Source organism: Patella vulgata, chromosome 7, assembly GCF_932274485.2.
Source record: "Patella vulgata chromosome 7, xgPatVulg1.2, whole genome shotgun sequence".
NCBI lineage: Eukaryota > Metazoa > Mollusca > Gastropoda > Patellidae > Patella > Patella vulgata.
In genome coordinates, this window is record NC_065885.2 from 60,166,619 (window position 1) to 60,187,499 (window position 20,881).

Consider the following 20,881-nt stretch of genomic DNA (forward strand, 5'->3'; position numbering starts at 1 on the left):
AGTCAAAGGCTATAATTTAGGTTAAAATTAATAGGGTTCTTGCTTATGTCTTGCCAAACACTCTCATCAAGTTTGGTGACAAGCAATGATACCTTGCAGAGTTACTGCCCTTAGTTGTAAGTGACTACTTTTACACTCTTCCGGTAATTTTTGAGTTTGGAATATAGGGCTCTTCCTTATGATATGTCAAACATTCCCCACTAAGTTAGAGTTCTTCCTTAGGTGGAAAATCTTCTAAATTCATACTGGAAATAATTTTCTGTTTCTGATTTGGCTACTCGTAATGATATTTATTTTCTAATTAACTAAATATTTGACAAACATTTTTCCAGGACAGAGAGGTCACTGCCATTTCCCCTCTTTTTCTCTATTGACAATGTTGGTGTCTCCATTCATGTTGCGGGGATCACAGTGGCTAAGTAGGTAAGACGCTGGCTCGCTAGCCTGGAGGTTGGGTGTTCGATCCCTGCATTGGCCGAGAAAGTTCATCCCTATTTTCCGACGTGGTTTCCCTTGTCAGTGATGCAGGACTGAGGGCCTGACAAGGACAGCTGTCTAATGATCTAATCGTTCGGATGGGACGAAAAACCGATGCCGCTGTCCGGGCAAAATTTCCCTCATAGCACACTATGTGGCGAATGCCCGTCTTCATTAGCCCAGTTCGCAGCAGAACAGTAGAATGTTAAACCCCATTTCATTTCATTTCATTTCCTTAATTCATGTCGCAATATGATTAAGGGGCAAACTGATGTTGCCATTCATTGCCGAGGACCTTTATTGATTACTCACTGACAACCTTGGTGAAAAAATTCATCAAGTTAGAAGAATTAGATATGGAAAACGTTGGGATTAGGTTTTATAAAACCTTCCAAGTTAGACTGATTGGATAAGAACATTCATCAAGCTAACAACAAAAGTGATTTGGGTTTTGCAGCAGAACAAAAACTGAAAAAAAATCAAGTGAGAGTTAGTGATAATGAGGTTATGCTGCTTAACCATGAATTTGTCGACTTCATTCATGATCAAACTAGTTAATGAAATGAAATGAAATGGGGTTTAACGTCCTACTGTTCTGCTCCTATACTGGGCTAACGAAGACGGGCATACGCCATACAGTGTGCTATGAGGGAAATTTTGCCTGGGCAGCTGCACTATCGCCTACTCTTATATCGAATTCCAACTGCCAAGGGATCTTTTACGTGCATTCCAATGTATACACGAGACCTTGGTTTTTCGTATCATCCGAAGGACTAGACAGCTGTCCTTGTCAGGTTGATAAGAAAAAATACAGAAGAAGAAGAATATAGTCATAGGGTTCACCCACTAAGATCTGATTATATGTGTTATTTATAATTATGTAAAAACCTCCCTGCTGTTAAATTATCATGGTGGTAAATGAAGAAGAAATCTTTTCTTTTAAACTATCCATTACATGTTTGAGTTAGTCCAGTTGACTGGTTTTCTGTCTGGTCACTCTTCTAGTAATTAATGCAAGCCTCAATGCACCGGATGGCCATTCAATAATAACAGACAACGCAGACGTGAGATCACTCACAACAAAGTCAAAGAGACATACCGGTATGTTTTGATATATAGTTGGGTAAGACAAGCCTTGGCGTATGGCACCGCTCACAGACTTTTTCACACAACCAATCGATATATTATAATAAAAAAGTTTTGTGATAATAATTTGTATCGGACAAAGTCCTTGGCGGGTGCCTTCTGTCCAGCCTTGGGGTAAGGACAAAATAATACAAATTAAATGGGGTTAAACATCCTGTTTTTCTGCACCAACTGGGCGGGCTAATGAAGACGGGTGTGTGCTATGAGGGAAATTTTGGCCCCACTATAGCGGTGCTAAAGCCTTCTCTTATATTTATTCGAACTGTCCACTCTACAGGTAACAATTTTTATCTAATTTTGACGATACTTAGAATATAGATTATGGTTCCTCATTGTACGAAAAATCACATTTTTAGCTTGTGGACACTCTAGAGGTCACAATTTTTATCCAATTTTGATGAAACTTGAAATTTATGTTTATAACCCAAAGATCTTGGTTCCTTTTGATATTTGCGCTATTTGGACCATATGGCTTCTTTTTTGTCCCCCACATTTCGAAGAAAGCAGGGGACTATTAAAATGGGTTCGTCCGTCTGTCTGTCCATCCGTCCGTCTGTCTGTCTGACACAATAACTCTTCTTCTAATTGAGCTAGAATGTTCAAACTTGGTGTAGGTGTTTATGAAGTCAATGTCTTGATGGAGTGTGAAGATGGGCATTTTCTGCTTAGGGTAAGTAGAGATAAGCAATTTGATTGGTTGATGCTTTGGGACACCATAACTTTAGTTCAAATTAAGTGAGACTGATGAAACTTGGTGTATAATTTCATTACATCAATACCTTGACTAAGTTCGATGATGAGAATTTTCTGCTTAAGCTAAGGAGCAATAAGCATTTTGATTGGTCAAGACTTTGGAACATAACAAATCTGTTTCTAATTAAGGTAGAATGTTTAAACTTGATGTAGATGTTCGTCTTGACTGAGTTCATTGATTAACATATCAAGCTAAAGCAAAGCAGAGATTAGCAATTTACTTGGTCGATGCTTTGGGACAAGATAACTTTGATTCTATCTGATAGAGAGTGATGAAACTTAGTGTATAGTTAATAATCAGTTTGATTGCTCGATACTTTTGAAGAAAATAGATGTGCGATTAATTAATATTTGGCTTGTTCTTTTTTTTTTATAGCTCGTTCTCTGTCCATCTCTCGCAAAATGTGGGCATAATCTTGCATGGCAACCACTTGTTTTAGGGTGCATGCAAACGTGTAGGCCTCCACAGAACCTCAGTTTTGTGTACAATCCAAATGACTAGACACCGTTCCTCGCTAGGTACTTCATCCTGCACCTGTTATGAGGAGAAACCATGTTGGAAAATCACAAAATAATTAAACACAATGATATTAAAAACCCCCCATCTTTTTCACCAAATTATTGTCAGTATGTGTCAGGACTTCTTAATGGATGGCTAGACGTTATGTTGTCATAGGAAACATGATGTCATGGTAATAATGACATCATAACATCCAGCCATGATGTCAACAAAGATGAAAGGCCATAATAACATCATAAAAGTAAACATGATGAAATGAATATTATTGGTGAGGAAAATTATTCATGGTTATGAATGACTTTGAAATCTGGATTTAGCTCATTAAACCATTTAACAAAACATTTCAATTCATTTCAAAACCAGATGGGGTCACGATGGCTAAGTAGGTAATTTGCTGGCTCGCTAGTCTGGAGGTCGGATGTTCGATCCCTGCATTGGCAGAGAAAGTTCATCCAGATTTTACGGCGTGGTTCCCCCTTGTCAGTGATGCAGGATGGAGGGCCTGACAAGGACAGCTGTCTAGTCATTCGGATGTGACGAAAAACCGAGGTCCTGTGTACATATTGCCGTGCACGTAAAAGATCCCTTGGCAGTTGGAATTCGATGCAAGACTAAGAGTCTGTCCGTAGTGCCGCTGTTCGGACAAAATTTCCCTCATAGCACACTGCATGAGGTATGCCCGTCTTCATTAGCCCAGTTCAGAGCAAAACAGTAGGACGTTAAACCCCATTTCATTTCATTTCATTTTCCAAACCAGATTAAATTTGTGAATTCAACAGATTAGATTCACTGTTTCTAGCTTTCAATTTTTGGAAGAGATCCACTATGGATAGTTGAAGAAATTGAGTGATGTTTTTAACTATTTCTGAACTATAGAGCAGCTTCGATTTGAGCCAAAAATGTTTTTCAAGTAATTACTGTGGCTCTTCCCGTGCAAAATCTGTAGAATTAGAAACATTCTGAACTTTATGGTTGCCCAGTTTTTCAGTTGTCTTTCATTCGTCACTTGAATTATCGCCACTGACCTTTTCATATTTTCTCTTAGACATTCCTTGTTAATGCGGGGGCTTGAATGGCTGAATGGTTAGCACGTGCGCGCTGTATCATACGCGGTCTGGCAGGGTTTCGATTCCTCGGTTATATTTGACAAGGAGTAGGGTCACCTGTCTAACCTCGTGGGTTTTCTCTGGGTCCTCTGGTTTTCTCCCACTGCTAAAAGAACCCTACGCGCAAGCGAATTATTGAAATAAAATTCAACCATGTGTTAGTCCTAAAATGACCTAGTTTGTGTCAAGTGGACGTTAAACCCCATTTCTCTCTCTCTCTCTCCTTGTTAATGCTCTGAAGGCTATATATGTACCTGGTCCTCTCATCATCCAATATTTGATTTAGTTTCTGCCATAAACTTTTGGAGTTACCCGGTATACCCCTTTGTTGCAAAACCTTATTAACAATCTACGGGCAATAAACTAGTATCCAGTCTTTTTGAAATTGGTATAGTCGAGTGCCTGAGTGGAACCTCATTTTTCCAGACGCCATGCAATTTGAGAACCCTTGGCTTTTGGATCAATATTATAGGAAAAGATACTAATGATTGGTAACAAAGTACAGGTAGCTTATCTCGTAGCTGAGATATTACCTCAATCAGTTCTTTGTCGGATATTGTCTCTGTTTATTGTCACGCTCTACCGCTTCATCAATTAATTGTTAATTAATCCATTATTTCACTGATTTAATGAGTTATATAGTATTTGATGTTATTGTCCAAATCAAACAGAATACATTTCTTGTGTTTGACACCAATAAGAAACTTGATCATCAAGTAAATGTATTTTCTTTGTTGCCGCCAATGTGAGCTATATAGGACTGGATATCCGCTACTATATAATGCACGGATATAGAATACTCCATGCCCTAGAAATAGTTATTTTCTTTATTGAATTTTAATTACACACAATGTGAAGTATAGAACTGGATATCCACTGCTACATAATAAACACACAAATATTAAAGCTGCCATGCACCAGAAGGCTAATAGTTATTCTCTTTTTTTAATTTTGATTGCCGACAACGTGAAGTATAGGACTGGATATCTAATTATCAACTCACAAATAAAAGCCTTATCATGCATTATAACTATAAGTAGGCCTAATCCTCCTTATTGAATCTGAACAAAAATTAAGGCTGAAAGGTGATTTTGCATGAGGAACACGATCCTGTGGGGGTTTCATTGTTAGGGATGGTCCAGGGGAATTCTCTCTGAGACATTTTGGGCTACGCGTAACATCCTAGAGTCGAATTGTAACATCTATATCTGAGCCACAGTATATATTTGTCACTTGTTGAGCAATATGATTATGAATTTTTGAAGATCAGAATCAGCCAATAGCTTTGAAAACTGCATTGAAACAACATGATTTTGGACATTTGAGAGGGAGTGGAAAAAAAACCCCTCTAAATACATTTGAGAGGGGGTGCAAAAAACTCTTAAATAAATTTTGAAAGTGTATATAGAGTGATTATCCACTCCTATTGGCAAGTTTGGGTGGATTTTTTTTTTATACAAATCCGATTTAGTCCCGTCGATTGATTCTTACAAGGAGCATCGATCAAGAGCTCTTCTTAAAAGACATTTTATCCTTAAAGTTCAGTAGAAGGCCATTGATTATTCTGTTGCACAGATTAGAACCCGAGATCTTCACAGCTTTAAATCTATTTAGTATAACGCAATTCCGCTGTGTAAAATTTGCTGAAAATGCATCACAAAGTTTTAGTCCATTATGTGAAGAAAAAATGAAATTATGGAAGTCTAATGTAGTTTTATTAAGTGTTGAAAAAGATGAAGTGGAGTTTATATTAGTAGTTTCTTGAAAAGTCCCTGTGACCACAGCGCAGGGAATATAAAAATATGAAATGAAATGGGGTTCAAAGTTGATCTTGGGCATGCAATGTGCTATGAGGGGAATTTTTCCCAGGCAGTGGCGCTATGGCCTGCTCTTATTGCAAATTAACCACACTAATGAAGATGGGCATGCACCATGCAGTGTGCTATGACGTAAATTTTGTGCAGACAATTGCGCAATGGCTTACTCTTATTTCGGATTCAAACTGTCAAGGGTCCTTTTATGTGCCATTAAAGTGCACACAGGACCACTGCTTTTTGTCCCATCCGAACAACTAGAAGGTGTTGTGTTGATAATGCAGATTTGTAGATGTCAATTTTCATTACAAATATAAGTTTTATATGGACAAGTGCCGGGGGGGGGGGGGGGGGGAGGGGGATAATTCGTTTTTTTTGGTCTAGTTTATTACTTGATGAATAAGTCCTATCATGTATCTCGACATGTAATCATTATGAAAACGTAATAACTGTTAATTTGATTGCAAATAGAAATAACTATAATTGTAAGTTTACTGGGACTTTGGGGAGTTTTATGGCCGAATGGTTAGCATGTACGCGCTGTATCATAAGGTCTGTCATTGAGTTAACTGGCATGGTTTCGATTCCCTGGTCGTACGTGACAAGGGGAAGGGTCGCCTGTCGAACCCTGTGGGTTTTCGCTGGGTCCTCAGGTTTGCTCACACTACCAGCGACCCCTACGCACATGTGAATTATTGAAATAAAATTGAACAACATGTTAGTCCCAAAATGACATAGTTTGTGTCGAGTGGATGTTAACCCCATTTCTCTCTTATTGGGACTTTACTTGTAAAATTCTGCTGTTTCAGAATTGAAATCTTTGGCATTGATTTAATGGGAATGTATCAGATTTCCGGTGTCAAGTTTTCAAAGATTTCCTGAACCAATGGAATTTTGAATTTACTGTGTACATTGATTTAATGGGAATGCATCAAGTTACAACATGATTAACAGTTTTAAAAATTTCAGGTTTATTGAGCAAATGGCAAAATATAACAAACTGTACACAGGACTGTACAGACCAGTGGACGCTTATGGCTGTTCCCAGATCCAATCACTTGATTTGATATTTGTTGTCTATTTCTTGCAATGTCTGTTAATTCGTCTTGCCCACAAGTTTGTCTGATCAGTTTTGTTTGTGTGTAGTGTGGTCCTCCTGCACATTACTATTACTAAGGTCACAATGCTCAATCTCAGCCACTGGCTTATTTACCATTCTGACTGTAATTTTCTTAATTAAAAAATGATATCCCTTTGTTTTATGAAGTGTCAAATGACTTAGTTAAAGATACATTTTGGGAGATTAGGTAAAGAAAGAGCTGAAATAGGCAGATTTAGCTCTTGTATAATGTATGTTTAATGGACAAATTTATAGTTCTTTTGAGTGAGTTAAGTGTCATTTAGTGTAACTGTGTTGTAAAATTTATTTTAAAGAAGCCATATACATGCTTGAATGAGAAAAGCCTTCAATCGTAGCTAAAATTAACAAACACATCCGATAGTCCAAAGTATTTAGCAAGTCTTTGTAGCTATGTGTTTGTGAACTACAAAACAATCAATAATAATCATTATGATCCTTTTGAAGTCGGAAGTAATGCAGAAATTTATAATTTTATGAGCCAGTTGTTTGAAGGAAACTTGAAAGTTGTGATAAAAGCTTTGTAGAGTTTATAATTGTTTTACTGATGAAATTTGCTTTGATATTACCAGACTGTAACCATCAAAAAGAGTGTTCTACAGAAAGAGTTTGATGACAGGAGAGTGTAATTCAGGTCGGACACTAGATACCACAAGTATTTGGGTTAGGTGCAAGCAATTCCGACTTGATCTCCTCAACGGACCTGTTATCCGCTGCAATTAACCAGATATCTGCCGCAATATCATCTCCAGTTGGCCATATATTCCCAACTGAGCTGTTGTCCCGAAATGACCTAGTTTGTGTCAAGTGAACGTTAAATGCCATTTTTCTCTCTCTCCAACTGATACCTGCCCCAATTAGCCTTTCATCCTCAACAAACCCAATATCTTCCCCATCCGGCCTTCTGTTCCCAATTGACCTGGCCCCAAGTTCACAAAGCATTCTCAGACTTATGTTAAGAATTTACTCAACTTTCAATCACTGTTTATAAGAAATATCTTTGATACAGAAACACAAAAATTTGCACATAGTTTCTTATTGATGTATTTGATACATTAAAACAAAAAAAAGTTTTATAAAGGGCTATATTTTAGTTAAAATAAGGCAGAACATTTTGAGTAAATTCTTAATTTAAGTCTAAGATTACTTTGTGAACTTGGGGTCTGATCTTATCCCCAACTGGGCGTTTTTTCAAACTGACCGTATTTCCGCCCCATCTAGCCTTATATTCCCAATTGGCCTGATCTCATCCAAAATAAGCGTTATCTCCCAAACTGGCCTGATCTCCTCCCTAACTGGGCTGGTCTCTCCAACTGACCTGGTTTCTGATCGTCTTTCCGCCCCATCTAGCCTTATATTATTCCCGATTGGCCTGATCTCATCCAAAATAAGCGTTATCTCCCAAACTGGCCTAATCTCCTCGCTAACTGGGCTGGTCTCTCCAACTGACCTGGGGGGTTGGATGGCTGAATGGTTAGCGTGCGCGCGCTGTATCATAAAGTCTGTCATTGAGTCGACTGGCGTGGTTTCGAATCCCCGGTTGTACGTGGCAAGGAGTAGGGTCGCCTGTCCAGCCTCGTGGGTTTTCTCCGGGTCCTCCGGTTTCCTCCCACTGCTAAAGACCCCTACGCGCAAGCGAATTATTGAAATAAAATTAAACCATATGTTAGTCCCGAAATGACCTAGTTTGTGTCGAGTGGACGTTAAACCCCATTTCTCTCTCTCTCTCCAACTGACCTGGTCTCTGATCGTCTTTCCTCCCCATCTAGCCTTATATTCCCAACTGGCCTGATCTCATCCCCAACTTGCCTTATCTCCCAAACTGGCCTAATCTCCTCCCTAACTGGGCTGGTCTCTCCAACTGGCCTGGTCTCTCCAACTGGTCTCCAACTGGCCTGGTCTCTCCGACTGGTCTCCCCAACTGACCTGAAAATAGATAACATGCTTGTGTTGACATGAAAGAAATCTAATGATATTTGATATACCACATTATTCACAGCATTATTATATTTTCAGGAAATTGAATGTCCAAGATTTACATACAACCAACAGTATGAGTAATGAAACCCAACTGAATGGGTTGAATGCAGCTGAAACTTCTGAAGCAAAAGTGGCTGAAACTGCTGAAGCAAAAGCGGTTGAAACGTCAAAAGCAAACATTGGTGAAATAGCTGAAGCAAAAGCAAGTGATGATGAGTTATTAGGTGCTTGTGGTGGTTCAGAGGCACCCAGGACTGTCATGGACGTTTTGAAATTGCCGGTAAAGCATAATCTATTATTGAATAATTGAGGGAGGGGTAGAAGGGGTGTCATGAGTCATGTAGTTGAGTGATCAGGGTACTGGACTTATGACTAGAATGTTCTGGGTTCAAATCCTGGCGTTGGTCAAGAAGAACCTCTTTCAGATTTTCATGCCTAGCCTTCGGGACTGTCAAGGAAAGTGTGCCCAAAAATAACCCTCAAAAATTGGAAATGAAAGAAGAAATGCCATTGGGCAAAATTCTCCTGTATGTTTTCCTGAGAATGATAAAAGTAATGTCCCATTCTCTATAGGTGACCAATCACACTCTTGTATCTTACTTCCATCAGATTCAAGCAAATAACTTGCCAATTTTGATGATGACAACTTCATGAAGTTGTTGTTTTTTTTATCCATAATTCTTTGACATCCTCCTCCACAGATAACTAACAACAAACACAGTTTTACTCACTAGTTGCAAAAAGTTACTCAAATTTAGTTTCAGAAAGATCTCTACTTCTGTCAAGTAGTGCTGGATATTGCCACTGCAGTCACAATACAATACGTATTGTGATTCAGGTGCTATGATACGATTCGTATCAGGATTCATAACCAGGTCAATATTTACCAAGAAAACAACAGGTTAAACATACATTATGCAAGAGCTAAATCGGTCTATTGCAGGTCTTTCTTTAGGCCGGAAATGTTATCTAAATTAGACATTAATTAACCTATCCAGACCATAATCAACTCTAGATGGCATCGCTAGCCTGCGATCTTTAGTGGATTGTGAGCCGATTTACTGCATAACTTTCATTCACGATTTAACGATTAAATGAATAATCAAGACTATGCTGTTTATCGTACTGACTTTAGTAATGATTATCAAGGCTAGGCGAAAATTCAATCGCTTTGTTCTCGGTTCATAGTGGATCAATTTGAATGAAATTTTCAGCAAATTGCCTTTACATTATCTAGTTTTTAACTATTATAGTGAGAACTGCCAACTCGTTATCGAATCTCCCATAATATATCTTTAAATCAATAATTGATAGTTTTAGTCTTGCCGATGTCTAAGAAATAAAGTGTTTTATATCAGGATATTGATGTGGATCAATATAAGAACCAAAACATTAAGAGTGTTTTGTAACTATGAATAATGTGTGACATGGATAATTAAGAATGATAGGTTACGTTACTTACTGAAGCAACAAAAAAAGACAAAAAAAAGAATCGCTATACATTAATTCAGAATCATGATACATTGATTCAGTGATATATACTATTCAAAAAAAGTAGGGGATATTTGATTTTTAAGTGTTATTAAAGTCACCTAATGAAACTGACGAAGAAACAAATGACAAAATGAAATGAAGTTCACATTCATCGATTTATTCCAAATGATCGTTAGACTAAGTAAGGCACAGACTGACCATTATAAGGGTAAAATGATACCCGGGGTCAAACAGCAAAGTTACCACAGCATCACAACCAAGTCAGTAACGGGTAAATCCTCCTCTGTTTGCCAAACAAGCATTGATCCGACGTGGCATACTCCTAATGAGACGTCTAAGGTCATTTTGGTCCAGATTGTCCCATTCCTGTTGCAACGCAGCAGCAAGTTCTTGGACATTGGCAGGACGTTGTTGACGTTGACGTAACCTCTGTCCAAGCATGTCCCAGACATGCTGGATGGGGGAGAGGTCGGGACTCAGTGCTGGCAAAGGTAATGTGGTGATGTTCTGTTGTTGGAGGTAACCTGTAACGACCCTGGCCCTGTGACATCTTGCGTTGTCATCCTGGAAGATGAAACGGCGGCCATGACGTCGTGCGAACGGCACAACATGGACTGCCAAGATGTTGTCCCGGTAGTACTGGCCTGTAACACGCCCTGCAACAACATGTAAAGCCGTTCTTCCAGCAACAGTGATGCCTCCCCACACCATAACAGAACCACCCCCAAATCGATCATGTCTGATGACGTTAACGTCTTGGAAGCGCTCGTTTCGACGACGCCACACCCTCCTACGTCTGTCCAAAAAAATCAACAGTGAACCTTGACTCATCTGAAAACATCACATTGCTCCAGCGTCGATTATCCCAGTGTTGACGATCCCTACACCAACGACGTCTTGCCTGAATGTGATGATCTCTCAAACAAGGGATCACGCGAGGACGTCGGGCGCGAAGGTGACCCCTATGCAGTCGATTCCGAATCGTCTGGCCACTCACTCTCACACCAGTGTCTGTTTGAAGACGAGCGCTGATCTGATTTGCTGTGATGACACGATTTCTCAAGGCCAAGGTACGGATAAATCGATCCTGGGCTTGAGTTGTCGCCCTTGGTCGACCTGAGCGTGGTCTGTCCTGTACAGATTGTGTATCACGGTATCTGGACCATAGCCTGCTTATGACAGACTGAGAAACATTCATCGTCCGCGCCACAACCGCCTGTGTTGTGCCGATCTGTAGCATGCCAAGGGCACGTAACCTTTCATTTTGGGTAAGCCGACGCATATCAAAATTTGTTTTCTGGTCACTAAAACAATTAAACTGATGTTTCCACCCTGGAATTCAATGCCACAATGACTGTAACATTCAAAGTCAGAGTCGTGCAAATCTTGGGTTGGACCCCCATGATGATCCTAAGCATCACCTGCATTCCATGCGGTAGCTATTGGTGCGTTCTGGCGTCACATGTAACTGGAAATGTTTACTCTGTTAGGTTCTATAGTGACTTTTTTCGTAGTCATTTGCATATTTTAGTATTATGCCCCCAAAATCAAATATCCCCTACTTTTTTTGAATAGTATATCTTGCCATACAGCACTACTGGCAAGGTTACACTGTAACATTGATATCTTTGACTAAGCAACAAATAACAGTTATCAATGAAAATATTTGAAAATATAGGTCCAAGTCATCAGTTTATATACATAATGTGTATTAGTTAGTTAAAATTGTTAGTAATCAGGCAGTAGTCATTAAGTAGATGTTTTGTCACTAAGGTGTTAAAACTGTGACTATTGAATGATATACACCACTATTGTCCAGGTTTTTGTATTCAATAGTGATGGCTAGTCACATTTTGTACAGCAATTACACACTTGCTAATTAATGACAACTGTATGATTTCTAACCACTTTCTATACATACTAAACATTAGTTTAGAATACTGACCACTTATATGATTTAATGACAAAAATTGTCATTACTAAAAGGCCCAGGTTCATAATCAACTGGATCAGCTTAGAGATAGAGAGAGAAATGGGGTTTAACGTCCACTCGACACAAACTAGGTCATTTCGGGACTAACATATGGTTTAATTTTATTTCAATAATTCGCTTGCGCTAGTTCTGCGTAGGGGTCTTTAGCAGTGGGAGGAAACCGGAGGACCCGGAGAAAACCCATGAGGTTGGACAGGCGACCCTACTCCTTGTCACGTACAACCGGGGATTCTGTATCAGCTTACAGGTGTAATCAGATCATACTGTTAATACACACTTGCTGACAGCCATTGTTGTATAACACATGGTCATAGACCATTATCAAGATCCGACTTTCACAGAGACGACAAGAGTTGTAATTCCTCCACACAAAGGTGGAAGGATTGGTATCAAATCTCACAGTTAAATGGTCTTCTTTCAGTAATTATTAATGACTGTTGATGATAGATAACAATTACCGGTAACACCAGATTGTACTTATCTGGCTGGATTTTACCAAAGTGCTTATTGACTTCTAAAAGTTTTCTCACAACTACCGGTAAACAGTTATCAAATTGTCCTTATCTAGCCGGGGGGAGTGGGGGTTGGATGGCCGAATGGTTAGCATGTGCGCGCTGTATCAGAAGGTCTGTCATTTAATCAACTGGCGTGGTTTCGATTCCCTGGTTGTACGTGACAAGGAGTAGTGTCACCTGTCTCCTCCCACTGCTAAAGACCCCTACGCGCAAGTGAATTGTTGAAATAGAATTGAACCATGTGTTAGTCCCGAAATGACATAGTTTTTGTCAAGTGGACATTAAACCCCATCTCTCTCTCTCTCCTTATCGAGCAAGATGTTACCAAGAAGCCTACCAGAATCCCACAGCTCAAAACAACTCTGTTATCATCTGATTAGCGGTACAAGCTTTTTTTATTAATGACACTTGATGAATGGTAACAACTACCGGTAACACCAGATAGTCCTTATCTGGTTGAATTTTACTAATTGATTTTTAACAGTTACACACAACTCAAGGTTGATACATGCTTTGTTTATTAATGACAGGGGGGGTGGATGGCCGAATGGTTAGCATGTGCGCGCTGTATCATAAGGTCTGTCATTGAGTCAACTGGCGTGGTTTCGATTCCCTGGTTGTATGTGACAAGGAGTAGGGTCCTCTGGTTTCCTCCAACTGATGGGGGGTTGAATGGCCGAATGGTTAGCCTGTGCAACCTCGTGGGTTTTCTCTGGGTCATCCGGTTTCCTCCCACTGCTAAAGACCCCTAAGCGCAAGCGAATTATTGAAATAAAATTGAACCATGTGTTAGTCCCGAAATGACCTAGATTGTGTCGAGTGGAGGTTAAACCCCATTTCTCTCTCTATTGATTTTTAACAGGTTCACACAACTCAAACATCTGATTACTGCAGTACATGTTTTTTTTATGTTCGTGCCATCAAATGTTAATTATTTTAGATAATGGATTGATGGGTTATTGCCCTTGAACAGTATTATAGTATATTGTAAAGTAAAAGCTCTTGGTTAATTACAAAAGAATAAAAATGCGACAACGTTAAGGCCTGGACAGACTACTGAGCTGCTGTGGACCTACGTTCTTTTACCTTTCAACGTATCATTCATTCAGACTGTATTGCAAGCTGAGAAAAATCCTCTGCCTCGCTTACAAATAAAAGTTCTAACAAGGCCAGAAGGTGGATATTTTTCTATTAGTTGTTGTTAGCACCATTGAATAAACCACTTATGGTCTGATTGCCAATCATGGTCGAATGGTTAGCAAGTACGCGCTGTATCAGAAGGTCTGTCATTGAGTCAACTGGCATGGTTTCGATTCCCTGGTTGTACGAGACAAGGAGTAGAGTCACCTGTCCAACCTCGTGGGTTTTCTCCAGGTCCTCTAGTTTCCTCCCAGCAAATTATTGAAATAAAATTGAACCATACGTTAGTCCCGAAATGACTGGGTAGGTGTTAGCCCCCCCCCCCCATCAGATTCATGGTTGAGCAACAGTGGCAGATTCTAAGGCTAAAGATGCTTAAATTTGGATTTATTTCGGTGTCAGTCATACAACTGTTTATATCATCTGGGAGCCTCAGGGATTCAGTGAGTAAGGAGCTGTATCAGTAACCAGGAGGTATCAGGTTACTACATGCTCCCAGTGTTGGCTGAGAAAGTTCTTCAGGATTTTCTGGCATGTTTTACCCTTGTCAGGGGGGTTGGATGGCCGAATGGTTAGCACATGCGCGCTGTATCATAAAGTCTGTCATTGAGTCAACTGGCGGGGTTTCGATTCCCCGGTTGTACGTGACAAGGAGTAGGGTCGCCTGTCCAACCTCGTGGGTTTTCTTCGGGTCCTCCGGTTTCCTCCCACTGCTAAAGACCCCTAAGCGCAAGCGAATTATTGAAATAAAATTGAACCATTTGTTAGTCCTGAAATGACCTAGTTTGTATCGAGTGGACGTTAAACCACATTTCTCCCTCTCCCTCTTTACCCTTGTCAGTGGTGTAGGATTGGGGGTCTGGCAAAGAGCAGCATCTGGTCAATCGAAAAACTTAGGTCCTGTGTATACATTGGTGTGCCCGTAAAAGAACTCTCGACTGTTAGAATTTAAAAAAATGAAGGGTAGTGCCGTTGGCCGATCAAAATTTTGCCCATAGCATTTGGTGGCTAAATGGGTAAGACGCTGGCTCGCTAGCCTGGAGGTCGTGTGATCGATCCCTGCATTTCCGAGAAAGTTCATCCAGATTTTCCGGTGTGGTTCCCCTTGTTACTGATGCAGGACGGACAAGGACAGATGTCTAGTCATTCGGATGGGATAAAAAAAAAAACGAGGTCCCGTGTACACATTGGCATGCACGTAAAAGATCCATTGACAGTTGGAATTCGATATAAGAGTAGGCATGGCAGAAAAGTAGGATGTTAAACCCCATTTCATTTCATTTCATTTGACATTTAGATTTAGAACTTTGTCGACCTGTATTATAGTATCTGTAGACTACTTTGAATTATAGAATGAAGATTTATTCAGTTGATTCCCATATGAATATTAGAAAAACCGTTAGAATGCTCTTTTAAATGTTAATTATGGAAACGGCACATATGTTATAATTTTTATCTAGATATGTGTGAATAATAGACCAGACAGATATTACAGATGCTACATTTAAATTTATTATCCGAGAGTTTCTATAACTTTATTAAATCTGTAGAAATATGCTGTCAACGCCAGCAGAGTAGAAAAACAATGATGAATAAATTCGTTCCATCCATATTAAATAATTAATGAATTTAATTGGATTTATGGTCTTAGTTCTTGAGCACTAAATGAAATGAAATGGGGTTTAATGTTCCACTGTTTTGCTCCTAAACTGGGCTAATGAAGATGGGCATATGCCATACAGTGTGCTATGAGGGAAATTTTGCCCGGGCAGCGGCGCTACAGCCTACTCTTATATCGAATTCTAACTGCCAAGGGATCTTTTACGTGCATGCCAATGTGTACACGGGACCTTGTTTTTTTGTCCCATCCGAACGACTAGACAGCTGTCCTTGTCAGGCCCTCCGTCCTGCATCTCTGACAAGGGGAAACCACGCTGGAAAATCTGGATGAACTTTCTCGGCCAATGCAGGGATCGAACACCCGACTTCCAGACTAGCGAGCCAGCGTCTTGGAATCCTGTAGCAAGTCCACTTTCTGTAGTCACTTGATTTTACAGAATTCGTCAACTGGATTTTGTAAATTGTGTAGTTGACCACGGCTTAGGATCGATTGTTTTGGACCTTTTATTGAATCCATGTCATAGACTTTGATTGCATGTCTGGAAGTAAGTTACTGCATCAAATCTTGTTTTGGTTTGATTATTAATAAGCATTGAGATTATCGTAGCTGTGTACGTATTGTTATCTCGATATAGGAGACTGTCAGAATAAACACAATAAAACATGTCTCAGATCTCATTAACTAGACTTATTATCATCCAGGGGTCGAATCATCCAACTGTCTAATGAAAACTAACCAGGAATAAAGATGTCTTCAGAGGAGATAAACAAAATCTTCAAATCAATTACGATGCCTACCGATATTGGCTTTCTGCACACAGAGATTCATCTATTTCTTTGCACGAGAATAGATCTCTGTCCTAATTAGTATACTGTTTTGTGATACGTTTCTACTCTGTTTCATATCTGTCACACACACAAAGGTTTTTTTTTCGATTTTATTAAATGCAAGTAGGATAAATACTCAACAAAATTCTCGAAGTACTTAGTGTTTTCAACTAAAATTGATGATTTAGGACTTAAAATATTGGTCAACTAGCTTAGTGCCTGTTCTCAAGTGAAGCTAGCTGTAGACAGGCAGCCTAAGTTTGGTATGGTCTATTGGTTTGGTATGTGGTTCTAATAGTAAGTGCAGGAGGATCGCACTACAGAATAAAGATCAACTAGCTTAGTGCCTGTTCTCAAGTGAAGCTAGCTGTAGACAGGCAGCCTAAGTTTGGTATGGTGTTCTAATAGTAAGTGCAGGAGGACTGCACTACAGATAAAAGATCAGACAAACCCCTGCGGAAAAGACACTGACTACACATGTAAGAAATAAACAATTTAGGTACGCTGTAGTAACACAAGATACAATTTTATGGATACAATGGATACGCAATTACAGAGTTTAATACTAAGCGACGTTTCGACAAGGATACTGTCGTCTTTATCAAGCAATTGATACAGGTATGTGAATAGTAGACAAATATATACAGAATATGCAACAAAAATAACAATCAAATACAATTAAAATTGTACCTTGTGTTAATATCTTCAATTACTAAATGCCAATCAAGGAAGATATACGCTGTAGTATTGTAGCAGATGATCAATATTGTTAATATATATATATATATATAGGCCAAAACTTTGTTTGATTTCAGTTAGAAAAAATTTGTCATATTTTATTAATAGATAAAGAATCTAGACATTTACTAATTGGATAATAAAAAAGAGATTATAGTATAGATGTTTTGATATCTTACATTATTCATTTCTTCTTTCGTTATTCATTTCTTCTCTCATTTTTTATTCCTTCTCTCGGTATTTTGTACCATGTGGTTTTCTTAAGTTTCTCTAGTTTGTCGATCTGCTGCTGTTTTTTAATGTGGTTTAAAAAATGATACCCAACTTCACTCACATTGAAATACAAAGTAACAGAGAAATCAGTTGGAGAAAAAAAAGTTAGGAATGAATTACACGAAAGAGAAAAGAGTAAAAATGGAGTTTATTGTGCGCTCGTCACAAATTAGATCATTTTTTTAGACTAACATATGGTACAGTTTTATTTCCATAATTCGCTTGTGCATAGGGGTATTTGGCTGTGGAAGACCTGAACAAATCCCATGAGATTGGGCAAGCAACCCCATTCTTTGTCATATACAACCTTGAATTCGAAGCCACACCGCTTGACTCAATGACAGACCTTATGATGTAGAGTGCATGCATAGAACACTTGAACACCCGACCACCCTCATGTTCACTAATACCCCCGTCAGACCGTGTTGGCGCTCTTAATGCACTGCTACGGCGACAGAAAATGGTCTTAGAGCATGTCAAGATAACCATCAGCATGGTTAAAGCGTGGTGGAAATGCCAGATATCGTGCTGTGGTCTCCGTGGTCACCAATGATCGGCGAGTCACGGCATTTGTTTTGAGCATGTTCAAAACAAACGCCAAGGCTCTGCGATCTGACCTGGAAAGCTGTGAGAACGCAGCTTTTTTGGGACATTTTCTCCCATTGTCTTCACATTTGCCGGCGACCATGTCCATTTTCTGGTCACCGTACTGTCGCTGCAGCACAGTAAGGTTACCACCCTGGTCTGACGGAGGCATTTATAAAGAGATCTTTTCAAACAATATCTCATTTTTCAACAATATCTCATTTTTCAAACAATATCTCATTTTTCAAACAATATCTCATTTTTCAAAGCTGCTCATAAAATATTTTTTTGAACACCTAGTATAGGACGGAATGGAACTGTCTTAATTATATCATCTACACAGTATGCCAGTGGAATGTTGAGAGAGAGAGAGAGACAGACAGAGACACAGAGAGAGAGAGAGAGAGAGAGAGGGAGAGAGAGAGAGAGAGAGAGAGTACTCTATAGAAAGTGATTGATTACATTTGGTCATTGTTGACTGAGTTGACAAATATCTTTTAAACTCTTTAATATCATCAACATGTGATCTGTCTGGAAGGATCTCATGCACAGGATTTAAAGTCATGCTTACAAAACCCCATTCTCCATCTCTGTCAATTTTTTCTTCTCCTGGGATTTAGAACTACTTTAACCATTCGGTCACAAGTGGTCAGATTTCCGGCCGGCCCATTATACAAGCAGTCCATTCTTGGACCATGACCATCTCTTGTTTCTTTATGTCTAGACAATAATCGAAATGAGAGAGAGAAATGGGGTTTAACGTCCACTTGACATTTCGGTACTAACATATAGTTCAATTTTATTTCAATAATTCGCTTGTGCATATGGGTCTTTAGCAGTGGGAGGAAACCGGAGGACCCGGAGAAAACCCACAAGGTTCAACACGCGACCCTACTCCTTGTCAAGTACAGTCAAGGAATCGAAACCTTATGATACAACATGCACACGCTAGCCATTCAGCCATCCAAGCCCACAAATGAAATGATATGGGGTTTAACTTCCCACTTTTGTGCACCAACTAAGGGGGTGGATGGCCGAATGGTTAGTCCATTATATCATAAGGTCTGTCCACCGTTTTCCTACCACTGCTAAAGACGCCCCCCCCCCCCGCCTCTCCAGTAAAATTCCTGCTAGTCTAGTAAAAATCACCCCTAATATATTTTTATATGCCTACATGGAAATGTGGTGGTAAAATGAACAAGCCTATTGAGTTTTAGCAAATTTCCGTTAATTACATCTAGAGTTATGGCGTTAATTACATCTAGAGTTATGGCCCTTGTTTCACTTTGTTGAATCTTGTGAACACTCGAACGACAAAAGTGATCACCCAATCTGTATGAAATTCATATGACTCATTTAGATTAGTGAAATAAAGAAGCCTATTGAATTTCAGCAATTTCAGTCAATTACTTCTAGAGTTATGGCCCTTATTTACTTTGTTGAACCTTGTGAATGTTCGAAAGACAAAAGTTATCATCCGATATGTATGAAATTTATATGCATTATTTGAATTAGTAAAATGAAAAAAGCCTGTTGAATTTCAACAATTTCTGTAGATTACTTCCAGAGTTGTGGCCCTTATTTTAGTGTTTACAACCTTGTGAACCCTCAAACGACGAAAATTATTATGTCATCTGTATGAAATTGTCTATTAAATGCCCCTAATTACCTACAAAAGAATAAATATATGACAACCCTTGTCGACTGCTAGGAAGATCTAGCTGCTGTGGGCGTATGTTTTGTTGCCTTGCAACCTATATTTTTATAATTTTTATGAACAACTTAAAAAAAAAAACTTTCAGGGACTAGCTATTTAAGGTTTAATTACTTCAGTCTCGTAGTGTTAACACAATCTGATCATAAATAAAATAAGATTTAATATCTAGAAATGATTTAAATGTTAACCGAATGTGATCATAAAAGAAAATAAGATTTAATATAGAGAGAAAGAGAGAAAGAGAGAGAGAGAGAGAGATGGGTTCAACATCACAAGATAAACTTGAGCTTGGTATTGATAGAGAGAGAAGTGGGGTTCAAAGTTAACAACACAAAAAAAGTCTTGAAAGAGAGAAAGAGAGACACAGGGTTTAACCTGCACTCAACACAAACTTGGTCACCTCATGGCTAAGAGAGAAAGAGAGAGAGAGAGAAATGGGGTTTAACGTCTAGTCGACACAAACTAGGTCATTTCGGGACTAACATATGGTTTAATTTTATTTCAATAATTCGCTTGCGCGTGGTGCAGGACGGAGGTACTGCAAGCGATAACGTATAGTCGTTCTGATTGGACGAAAAACTGAGGTCCCATGTACACATTGATGTGCTTGTTGGAATTTGAAATACAAATTCGGGGAATTAAAACCATGGCACTTGGCTCCATGACAAAAGTATTTGGAAATAATATCATACTTGTTTAATGATATAAATAGGAAAGACGAAATAAAATTAACCAGATCACAGATGTCCGTAATTGGACATTAAACGATTGATTCCTTATTTAGGAACATTTCTTTTAGTTTGTAATAACTGTGATTATTCATGTACTTTTGAGTAGTTTTTGTACACTTTTATCAATCAGAGTAGGTGTTTAATAAGAACGAGTCTATGGTTGTTTTGAGTATTAAATTATTCAAAATTAATTCCATTTATTTTCTTGGTGTGAGTCATAATACGAAATGAAATGAAATGGAGTTTAACGTCCTACTGTTCTGCTCCTAACCTGGGCTAATGAAGACGGGCATACGCCATACAGTGTGCTATG

General features: G+C 39.0%; 1 protein-coding gene across 4 annotated transcripts in view; it reads left to right on the top strand.

Moving 5' to 3' along the window:
• The window catches only part of LOC126827507 (histone deacetylase 6), a 168,647-nt gene that overhangs the window by 134,982 nt on the left and 12,784 nt on the right, over positions 1-20,881 (top strand). For all 4 annotated transcript variants that reach the window (XM_056102111.1, XM_056102113.1, XM_056102112.1 and 1 more), the window contains one exon: positions 8,971-9,214. In XM_056102111.1, coding sequence (XP_055958086.1) covers positions 8,971-9,214 — 244 coding nt within the window. The remainder of the gene's footprint in view (positions 1-8,970; positions 9,215-20,881) is intronic.